The 12,453-nt window shown below is 37.1% G+C and overlaps 1 protein-coding gene across 1 annotated transcript in view; it reads right to left on the minus strand.

Annotated features, from left to right (window-relative positions):
* LOC135200328 (27 kDa hemolymph glycoprotein-like) overlaps window positions 1-10,291 on the minus strand; it is a 43,775-nt gene extending 33,484 nt beyond the window's left edge. Inside the window, exons 1-3 of the mRNA XM_064228884.1 lie at window positions 9,970-10,291; window positions 4,448-4,584; window positions 1,368-1,489 (exon numbers count right to left, since the gene is read on the minus strand). Of these exons, the coding sequence (XP_064084954.1) occupies window positions 1,368-1,489; window positions 4,448-4,584; window positions 9,970-10,036 (326 nt within the window). The 5' untranslated portion in view covers window positions 10,037-10,291. The remainder of the gene's footprint in view (window positions 1-1,367; window positions 1,490-4,447; window positions 4,585-9,969) is intronic.
* Window positions 10,292-12,453: the final 2,162 nt, after the last annotated feature.

Raw genomic sequence — 12,453 nt, forward strand, 5'->3', positions numbered from 1 at the left:
AAACATCTAGGGAAGACTCCGCCTCCGAATAACCCTTACGCTTCTTCTGCGGAGGAAAAGCAGCAAACGCACTATCAGGCGACGAGCAAAGTTCCGGAGAACAACTTGGACGTGAAGAGTCCCGAACGCGAGCCGTCCTTTTCAGCGGACGTGATGCGGTATGAGAGCTCCACCCCTTGCGCGGGAGGAAGCTTCAGAAGAAGAAAAGCACTCCTTGAGAAGACGTGCACGCGCACGCTCCTTGCAGTCTGGGTATGTTCATCAGAAGCTGCCGAAGGCACGCCAGATCGGTGGGGGTTCCTCGTAACCCTCCTTCGACTTTCGACATGCTCTCTCCCCGTAATCTGGGAGTCAAGCAGAGGTCTAGGTCTAGAGGCGGAATGAGGCCGATCTGACGCACCCTCCACTACACAAGGGGCACTTTCACTGCACTTCTCTTCACTTTTGCTCTCCAGAGCTAACACTTTTGATTCTAAGTTACGAATCGATTCAAGAATTAGCGATAATGTATTACCTTCTACCGACACTGTCTCAGGGGCCGGAGGCAACACTACAGGGGTAGGAGCATAATCTACAGAAGGAGGGTTAGCAGGAGGAAGAATAATAAATCTTGCCTACCTGAAACACTCCTGGAGGAAGACCTCCTTAACCTATCTCGCTCAAGTTTCTTAAGATAGGTTTCATACGCCTTCCATTCCGACTCTGTTAGTCTTTCACACTCCTTACAACGACTTTCAAACGTACATTCATTCCCCCTGCAAACTTTACAAACAGAATGTGGGTTTACTGAAGCTTTCAGTAGCCTACCTCTACATTCAGACATGGAACAAAATCTAGCGCTAGCAGAACTAGACCCTGACATCTTGATCAAAGAAAAATCAATACCAAATTCAAATCAAACCAAAGTCAACGTGTGCCAAGCCACCGATCCAATTCAGATACCAAAGAAAAACCAAAAGGGATACTCAAGTAGCTAGTAAGTTTCCAAAATCTGGATGGAGGTGCTGCAAACAGGTGTTTCCAGCACCGGCGACAGAAAAATTATGAATAGAAAATGGGAATGATTCCTGATACCCGCCTCCCAGCGGCGGAATGGGTACTAACCACCTGACTCCCACTGCGTGTGTCGTAAGTGTTTAAATTTCTGTCGGATTCGGAAAAATACAGCTATATATATATCTGACAGGTAAGTTTCATGAACAAAATAAGTTTTAGATTTCAAAACATGAATTTTCATTAACGATACTTGGGAAGCATGATGGTTAATTAAGTATGCTTATAAAGCAAAGCATCTCTCTCCTCTACACCATGGAATCAACAGCATTCATTCAGCAGGTCAACAATTATGAAAACAAAATTATTCTCACCCACAATACTTCTTGAAAACCAAATCCAATTGACCCCTTGGGATACTTCGATTGATTTCATGCTGGAGTTTGTCCCATTTTATAATTTTCGTGATACAGGGTAATAAATTTTTCTGTGAGTCCTGAAAAGAAATAAAATGTGAAAATATTTAAAAGATAAATGTGCAGTAGCAACTCAACCTAAACAGATCCTTTTGGGGGGGTCTGGCTTTCTAACAAGTCAAAAAGTCTGTCCAGGAACAAAAGACCCTATAAGAAAACCTGTACATAGTTGAGTATTTTCTCAATATCTTACAGCTAACAATTCTACATAGTCCCTAACCTAAATTAAAATGTATAGTTCTTACAACTAAATCAGTTCATTTATATGGAAATAGTAAATAATAAGGCAAGAGTAATGAAACCTTAAAAAATTTTGAGGTTTCACAGAAAGTAAGTCCTTATTTTGCACAACCCTAAACTGCCTTCTGTGGAGGCCACTTTGCAGATATCATTACTAAAATCCTATTAGTTCAATGGCAGTCAAGATATCCAGTCCATAAGAGCTTTCTGGATATGAGAAAAGCTGAGCAGATGGAGAGGAATCACAAGCATGAATCAGAGGGGTAGGAGCTTTTCAAACGCCCGACGGGGAAGAATGAGAGTAACATAGTAGTACAATTAAACTAAGAAAATAGCACTTACAACTTTACAGTTTACTTTGTGTAGTCTTTTACAAAATACAAAACTCTTCAAATTATCAAACTGGCATTTAGCACACACTTGTATGGGAGAAGTGAAAGCACAAGTACAACCATTAACTGCCTCAAGGTCCTAAAATAATTGGTCATTTTTGTGTAATAACTTATCATTTAATCTAACTACGCTAGGCAAAATCAAACGGTTTTGTTCCATTCTCTTAAATAATAGTTGATTTAAAAGGTACATCACCGAGCAACCAAGCATGTGCACCTTCAGACAGGTTAATGTACATGAATAACAGCAGACATATTCTCATGGAAGGTAAGAATTTTTACTCTTAGTTTTGGTGTAATGATTCATTACACAATAATGTCACCAGACATGTTTTTCTTATTAATGGCATAGTATGAGGACTATCTGATCCAAAGATGGGTTTTAAATACATTGAAAAAAAACAAGAAAGAGAACATTTGATGTGACACCGCTGCAACACAATAAATTAAAAATGTGGTCATTGCTTATATATTTTGCAATTTCATGTGCAAGCACAAAGGATGCCAACTACTTTTGTGTCCCAACTGTAACAACTTAAGTCTCTGGGATATGGAACACTGAATTTCATGTATACTTCCCATGACCACTCCCAAGGTGTTCATGGTAAAAGCAAAGGTGATACAGTTAAGAGCTACTAAAACTTGACCCAATTGTGTTGTATGAAAGCCTCAGTTCTCTACCAGATGACGAATGTGACAACTCGAGGATCTCTTACAAAACATAGTCCTCTATACTCTACAAAGGGAGCACTAAAGTTGAGGGTTTTACTGCTGCTTCTTTCATTAGCAACTTTTAGCAGACTGCATGTCAAACATTCACTTTTAGCATTATAAGGTTAAAAATAATCTGCAAAAAGAAATTAGTGACCATAATTCATACTCTTGTTTCAGAAATCATATTTATAAAAACCTTTCCTAATACATATACAGTATTCTATACGTAAATATTTATACCTTCACTTACACAAATTTGTTAATATACTTACTCGTCAAACCTCATAAAGGAATCAACATTAATCTTATTCATTCATGTACCTATTTGCTACTACCATTCTGGTACTATCTGGGTCTTAAAATACAGAAATCCAACAACTGTCACACCTCTGATAATATACTGTGATTGCTTGCAGGGGCTTTTGATATAGCTGATGTATATACTTGTGGAAAGAAATAAATGTCAGTGATAAAACTTAGCAAGTAGACTAAGCAACAACTTTACTTGACTGGTAAGCTAGCTTATCTCAAAACAATTTTTTTTCTTTCCTTTAATGGAATGGGAACTTAAGGGGGCCAGCTGGCTAATGCCATTTTACAAGGAGAGGACTTTGACATTCATATCATTTAATAAGGTGACTTGGGACATCTCCAAACCGTATATGAGTTTTGCCTCTGACCTTTGGTTTTGTGACACCAGGGTGATTTATCCCGAAAATAACCATTTTTCAAATTCTATCTCCCTTGATATTCAATATTAAGACCCAGGATTACTACCATATATAGACCTGTTATAGACCTCCAATCAAATTAGTTTTTTTCTAAAAGTCAATTTTTTGCTAGATATGAATTTTTTCATTATGGTAAGAAAATAAGCCCTATATAAATCAGTAAAAAAAAAATTATACAAAAAACAAAAATTGGAAAAAAAGAGCTTCATTTGATTGTTCTATAATGTTTTTCTAAGTTATATAACAAATTTCAATGCTATAGCTTTAAAACTAAGGGAGAAGATAGAATTTGAAGGTCCATGAGTATAGTTTTGAGATACAGGCGTTCATTTTGCCTCAGCCTTTCACAATGCCAGACAATGGAAAATGGCTCGTAGGTTAGCCTGACAAGGCTTTAGTAGGTGTATTTTATCGAAGTGTCTTTTCTGCTTTACCTGGTGCTTGATATTTATTTATACTACAGACCTACATTTTTCTTGCTTCTATAGATTAGATGGGTTTTATTAACACTGTTTGCTTGGATAAAGTTAACTAAGTAAACTAAAAAGGTTGGGGGTAAGCTGGCATAAGCTAGGAATCAGACATGACCATTATCCCCTTTTCAGTTCTGCTTTCAATAACCTGTATTCCCTTATTCAGTTAAGGCTTATCTTTGAGGATTTATGGCATATCTTTCTAAAAGCAGTGATAAGCGATAATGTATTTAACATTCATAAATTAATCTATCAATCAGAGCATGAAATTTACATGCTTACAACATTATTTTTAGACTACCTAGGTAAAGTATTGGTTCCTTGGAAGGCAACAATACAAAAAAAGATAATAAAATAAATAAAATAAAATAAATTAAAAAAAAAAATTTTTGTCAGCAGTCCAAAAATTATAAAGAGCATCAACATACCTCAATGTCTTTCACAGCCTGTTCTCCAACTCTTGTCCTACAGCGGTCCTTCCAATCTGCAATCTGTTCTATGTCATCTGGACCTGTGATGTCTAGTGGCATGATCATAGTAGTTGAATCATCCATATCTCCATGAACTGTAAGAGAAAATAATATTACTACTTTATGACATGCTGTAACAGTTTTAAATAAACTTACAGAACTAACCTGGAAAATGTCAACACTAAATGCTTCTCCTACAATTCTAAAAATAAAACATTTTTAATATTTTCATTGGTGTTTACCATGAGTGCAAACTGTATAAAGAAGCCTTGATGGTTGGTTATTCTTGGTGCTGATTCTTGATTGTGGTTTATTTTAACATATAAACCATCAGTTTATATGAGCCTACCCGTGTGTCTTTAGCACAAGTCCGAGGGCCCTGCTACAACCAGTTTTGGATCATTTATGGGATTCTTTAATTAATACCAGTTTTAATATTGGGGTTCATTTTGATTTTTCTTCTTAAGTCTCCTTCACAAGCTTATTACAAAAATCTACTGCAAATTTACTGTTACCAGGATACATTTACTGAGGAATGTTATTTTTTTTCTCAATACATACTTTGTTCCTGCTTCACTGTACATGTGAGTTGGACTAATTTGATTTTTAAACTCCCTATAATACCTGCAACATGACAAACCATAAGACAAAGTGAATGATTCTGTCAACTTCCCAGCTTAGTCCGCTACTAGACAATAGGCTAACCTGGTGCCTACTCGTCACAGTTACCCAGCCACTAAGCAGGTTAGTCTACAGTCTCTACACTATCCAGGGCCTAATTTTGGCGCCTTTTTTAAGCCTAGCTAATTTAGGAAATTATCCTAGCCTACCCTACTCACTCAATACCAGTTAGCCTGATAGAAATGGTCAACTCTGGCAACTCTACCTATGATGAGTTGGGACTTCATAATAATGTGAAGAATTTTTGTAAAACTAAAGGTGGAGAATGATTGCAGGCCTCCTGTGACTAATCAGGACAATACCATAAAAAAGACCCTATTCTGAAGCAAATCCCTAGCCCAAACCTACAATTGCACTGAATATTTCTGTAATCACCATTGCCAATTGTACAATTTTCCTACAGTTATGTTTTTCTCTCCTTGGGAATTTTGTGTTTAGTACATTCTAGAACTATACAGCCTGGTCATAATGTGTGAACAGCTGAATATGCATTTTCACTAAACACACAAATGCAATCAGAATGACTATACCCTATAGGTTCCTTGATGGCGAAAAGGGTAGGGCATCGGCGGTGACCGGCGATGCCAAACCAAATATTCCCACTCATGTTGTAAGGGATTTGAAGGCAGCATAAGTTATACAACGCAAATGTACTTGATTTCTAATTAATTTTTGCCGATTATTGAAAGCCCTTGTGATTTTCTGGCTTTTAACAACAGAAAAACAACACGTTTTTTCTTAAACTTGGCAAAAATATTTTCCAGCACTGCCAGTTCTTCTCTCAGGTGTTAAGCTGACCTTAGGGCATAAAGACGTCAAACAGCCAGGACTAAACCCCCTACTGGGAAAGGTAGTCGTCGCTTAATTGTCTTTCATGCTGGGCTGGTACCATTCATAATGCAAATACATTCTTTTCAGTTCCCAAAATTAATTTACTTACATATATAACGAATTGTTTCTTAAAAGTTTTGTATTTATAATGTGCAGTAATATTATCTATATAATATAGTCTTGTCATTCTTATCACTATATGACATTCATGACCCAAATAATCATTTATTTGTTTTGACAAACCCTTAATATATATATACCTATATATATTATTATATATATACCTATATATATATATATATATATATATATATATATATATATATATATATATATATATATATATATATGACTGGTACTGTTCTGTTACAACAGAATTCCATCTAATAAAAGGAGCCCATAAAAACACCAAAATATAGAGAGAAAAGTACCATATTTCAGAGACTGCTGTCTCCCTCTTCAGGTAGATGAAGAGGAAGACAGCAGTCTCTGAAATATAGTACTTTTCTCTCCAAATTTTGGTGTTTTTACTCCTTTTATTAGATGGAACTCTGTTATAACAGAACATTTTTATCATCATATATATATATATATATATATATATATATATATATATATATATATATATATATATATATATATATATATATATATATATATATATAAATATATGAAATTAAAAGTGCAGAAGTTCAGAGGCCTGTGATAATCACAAGAAAGGTCCTAAAAGAGATTTAATTAGACGCATATGAAAAACAGAGACCTGGAAGAATGGAAATATTTTCAAAGGAGTGCAGGGGCAACAGGGAACCTCCAGAAGTATACTGCTCCCATGAGACATTAACAAACGCCAAGGAGGGTGAACCTCCTTGACAGACACACGGATTAAAAAGGGTAAATGGGAAGGGTAGGCCTTTGAAAATTTGAGAGAAGTACATTTGGTAACGTAGGGGACAACGCCCAAATCGCCAAGAAGGAGCCGATAGGGTATAGTAAAACATACAAAGGACAACATCAGCATTTGACAAATTTTTAAAATTTGTTTCATGCTTCCTGTAGATAAAAATCTTATGGAATACATACAGTGATATGATACTGTACTTTACTTAACTGACAAAACAGAACGAGATAAGTTTCATAGTTTCTGAATAAATATGAAGATTGCACTATATTTTAAAGCCATTGTTGTTATATTGAAGATATTACGTACTCCTTGCCTACTGTTGGAGCTATTAAGTCCCTAGACCTCTTGACCTATCCTGACCCTGGCCACAGTACATCACACAGATATGCAAGTTTGTCGTAGTGATTTTTGGCTAATAAAAACTTCAGAACTTTGCCTGCACATATATCCAGATGTTTTCTAGTTTTTCCTCCTGTAATTGGTTCAACAGCAGCAACATTATCTACAAAAAAATTATAATGCCAAGGGCATTAAGATGATTTAGGTACATTTACTTGCAAAATCAAAATGTAAAATGCCCTTCATCCATCTGAAATGGCTATCATCTCTCCCACAGGTAAATAGCTCTCCTCCACAAAAAATTAAAGTTATAAGTGATTTAGCATGACTGAGGTGAAAGTAACAAATCTGTGCCGTCTAGCAAGGAATATACATAATGTGGGTAATGTTAAGGCAAAAATTGGGTTGTTCCCCTTGGCTGTAAAGAGACAGAATGCAATGCTAGGCTGCAATAAATGTCTATACTGTACTATACTTCACTTATTGGATTTATGGAGTTCTACACGAGGTTAGGTGAGAGAATTTTTGAAGTAACAATGCCTGGCCCGGTCAGGTAGGACCCAACAAACGAAGTTAGGTTGGGATGACTATAAAATCTTTGTTACCAATTACAAATACAAAGATGAGCCGTATTTTACTCTGACACCTTGTTTAGAGGTTTATTCATTTAGTACCATTCCTATGGTGTAATTCACTCACTGGCTTTCCCAATCGATGTTGACGAATAGGTTTCGATGAAAATAGCAAGGCTTTAGACTTTTTTTTAAAACAATATACCAGGGGATGCAGAAATGTGAGATAATTTCCTAAAATCTACTATTACCTCAAGAATCACTGGCAAAAAAAAACTGCTTCTATTACAAGAGTCTGGTTTTACTATAAGTCAATACGTACTGAAGTCTACTGAATTACGAGATTTGTTACTACTTTTTTATACTCAAAGAGTCTAGAATGCAGTTCTTGTGTATGCTGCCATCAAGTCCATGATGAAGCAGCTTTGAATTCTGTTTTCCTTCGTTTGGCCAATAATGCTTCACTAGACATCATCACCATAGGTAAAGTATGATGGAATGTTTTTTCTAGTTCAAGCAATGGCTATTTGTACATTAGTTATCTCTCATGCTGGACCTTCATGAACAATGAAAAACTGCATAAGCTTGTTCCAACCTTGTGAGTTTGTGAAGAGTTTGTTTTCCATGCTATAGCAATTTTTTCGAAAATTTTCGAAAATGGCTTAAATAACTTAGCATTATTTAGTCAAAACCACAAGGGAAAATTACCAATTTCCAACCAGTTACAATATGTGTAGGCTATGAATATGACCAAACTACTTTGGAGGTATGTGATTTTAATGTTAAATAGGCTATGGCATTTCTGATATTTCTGTATGTGATTTTGACCACTTTCACAGGTAAAGAATTTCCTATTTACTTGCGTGTATATTTATATCTGACTTTCACGAGTAATTTTGAATGCGTTACAGGTTTTCTTACAGATATTTATGTTTTAAGGAATTTTCCTTTTATTTCCATTGAAGGTGGCTGAGTTTCCTATCCTCCCCCCAACAGTCAACATCAGGTCCACACAGGCAAAGGCCACCCTTGTCAAAAAAAAAAATGACCCAGCGCCCTCCCTCTGTTACCCTGTTGGTAAAGCTAAGATACATTCCTGTACTTTGGTCTCCAGTTTACAGGGTCCTGGGAAGGTGAAGCTGCCCTCATCCCAGAGAAGGTCAGAACTCTGGTGCCCAAGTTTTTGTTAGATTATGATGCACCACTGTCACTGCCTTTGCTATATCTTCATATTTCATAAATTTCCAGGTGATTATTTCTGTTCACATGCACAAACGATGTATTTTTCAGCTGATTATGCCTCAGGTAAATGACCGAGTGGCGACATAGCGGCCACCAATCCCGGAATGCAGGCCACCTTCTCAAAAAAGTACTGGAATTCACTGTCATGAGCATCAGTTAAGAGTTGTGGCCCATCCTAGCAGCACACAAAGACCTCTAAGTACCTCTCAAAGTAAGTGTTTTCTCCTAAATTACGAAATAATGCCATATAATTAAAATGCTTTTTTGGGAAATGGCCGCGTTCCGAGAGAGGTGGTTGCTATGTTGCCATTTGGTCATTTGACCTATGTTGATGTTAATATGCCCAATATTTTTTCCTAGTGTAGGCCTATTGCACTTTATATTTTGCCACCATAAAACCAAGATTTGGGTATACACTAATGTCCCCATGGTTGGGGGATACCTATGGAGGGGGCAGGGGGGTGCAATGTATAGGCTAATTAACCTTGTGGGATACCTACCTAGTGTTCAGGGTTTTTCCTCATTTTTTATGCACATAGTGTCAACACAAAACCTAATGCAGACGCCATCTGTAGAATTAACCTTTCCCCACCATAAAAATCCTGGTTTCCATTCTGGTCCCCATGAGCTAGGTTAATAGGTAAGCCTTTAGGGCCCCAACTTTTAGGCCTAGGAGTTTGGAAAACTCCGCATGAGGAAATAGGGCTATGGGATAGCTAGCTAATGTTCATGAATTGGACAGGAAATTAAAGTACCATTGTCGTACCGTGGTAACAAATCTCTCCTCGCCTCTTTTTAATTTAGACCTAAGATCGCCCAGTACTACTAATATCTAGGTAGCTATTAACCTAAGCGTCAAAAACACTGCAGTCAGCCTATCCAGAGGTTACTATCCTAAATCTACTACTTACCCGAAATACAGAGAAGAAAAATGACCGCGGCCCAAGTCCACGCCCTGGAAATTCGGAGTAACTCCATCGTCAGTGTGAACAGCCTAGTAAGCCTCTTCAAAATTCAGACAGGCCTAAGGTGTCCTTCCTGTCAGCAAGTGTAAGTCAACAAAATCCAGGGAGGCAGAGCAGTAAGTTAATAGCCTAAAAAGTCAGTGGGCTAAAATAACAAAGGATCCCAAGACGAGCGGTGCACGGAATAGGTGTTACTACCACTGCGGTTAGTATTTCTCTGTCAATATAGCTCGCGTAGTTCAGGCGAAAGGGTGAATCAGCTGATGTTGTTATGGACAGTGCAACTGCACTCAGGAGTACCAACATGTCTTTCACTCAAGTCATACTGTTACAGAGAATTCTTGCGGTCAAACCCTGGCTATTTATATTGTTTTTCTATTTCAACTTTGATGTTGTATTTAGTTCTTAATAGATTAACAGTACATTTACACATAATTACTAATTGTCAAAATCCTCAAGTACCGCATGTTGGCACCTCTTATTCGCTGTAAAACATTGCTTTTCTCTGCGGCATTTCCTAAACACGTTACTTCTTAACCGATTCTCCTGGCTCATGTTGTATATTGCAAAAGAAAAAACACCAGGACTGTTTGATAAAGACAAATAAATCTTTGTAAAGAATAAAATAATGGATAATAATAATTATGTCAAAAGTCAGGAGCCGAGGCCCGAGCAATCTATAAGTCTGGTGTTACATAAGAAAAAAGGCCTAGAAGGCAGTGGAGCGCAGATATAGAGATATGCATAATGAAACCTTCTTATGGAAAAGAGACCAGTAATGAGATTTTTACAGGCTTCGTGGGAAATCACCGAGAAGGAAAATAAGCCTGGTGATTCATTTAAGAGATATTCCAGCTTTTGATACGAGGTCTAAATCTTATGACAATGTTTGTCACTGCTGATGGTGGAACAGTGAGGATGAGGCAAAAACAAAAAAAAGTTAGGAAAACGTAAACGGAAAATGACGATGTGTAATGTTTACTGCAGTGAGGAGGTCAATATGGTGGGCATTCTCAAACAGTAACTGTTATGCAAAGTCAATTCCTGATGTATGGGAGAAATTTAATCTGATATTCAAAAAGCGCGCAAAAAGCGGGACTAGCTGCTACACCATTCTACAACGTGACAACATCACGTACCGACCAGATTTGCTGTCATAGACATGGTCATATTGAGAAGGAAATCCTGTTAACTTGGATTTTGTCAACTGTACCAACAGCATGAGTCCGAAAAAACCTTAACGCGCTTAGCATATGTTGAATCCGAGAAGGTCAAAAGCTTTCGATGGTGATGTGAAGGGCAGGAGCCGCAAATACTGATCATGGGTTCAGATTTTAATGTCCTGGATTAGTCAGTCGAAAATAAAACACCAAATTTCAGTCGATAAAGTTGTTGTTTTATATATATATATATATATATATATATATATATATATATATATATATATATATATATATATATATATATACTGTTCTGTGTAGTCATGATAACTCATAAGTTAACTGCTGCGTTAATTTTCTTTTGGTTGTCAAAGGCTTTCAAGTAGAACTGCGTGAAAATAAGCGAGGGTTCCGCAGAGTGCCTTTGGCGAAGATGAGACCTAGTAAATTGATTGGTTTGATGAAATTTAGGGTGTCAAGCCAAGTGTTGAGGCACTCTCAGCCATTCATGGACTAAGACAGTGAAAAGAAGGAAATGGAGTGATTGGACAGCAAGATAAAGAAAGAGAACCAGAAAATAAAGAAGTAGCCAAAGGATCTAAAAGGTGTAACTGAGAGAAAACCCAACATTTCCATTATGAAGTAATAGTGGTCAGAGAGGCGGGGCAACAAGACCGAAGAGAGGAAGAGGGAATGGAGGTAAAGCAAAAGGCTAAAAAGAGTGGCAGGCTAGGGGTCCCAAGGAACGCTGCAAACACCCCTTAATAATGCCTACAGTGCAATACGTGGGGTGCACTGTCGGGACTAACCCCCAACGGGAATTTTATCTTCTAAAGAATCCAGAACAGTAATGACAAACAGTGTCCGTTCCATAAAATTCAGTCTCGCACACTGCTTTTTGGATTAAGCTGGCCTTATGCCAGTACGAGTTCTCGCTCCTGGAACAGCCGTTGCTCCTGTGTATACTTCAATAGACATATTAAAAAGTAGTAACTTGCAAAACTTGGAATATCCATGGCATGTAACATCATTCAGATTCCTCAGTTGAGCGAAATACAAATATTTACTAATTAATTGAACGATTGAGAAGATAATACGTGTTACAATGGTCTTGGACCAGAAAGTATATTTATCAATATAATTTTAACTGAAAATAAGTGACGGGGAGTCAGCACATTATTATAAAACTCCCAAGTCTTGGTACCATACAATTATGTATAGAGGTGGTAAACATGATTAAAAAAATAAGATGGAAGGCCACTTTATTAGA

This window comes from Macrobrachium nipponense, chromosome 26 (genome assembly GCF_015104395.2).
Source record: "Macrobrachium nipponense isolate FS-2020 chromosome 26, ASM1510439v2, whole genome shotgun sequence".
Lineage (NCBI taxonomy): Eukaryota > Metazoa > Arthropoda > Malacostraca > Decapoda > Palaemonidae > Macrobrachium > Macrobrachium nipponense.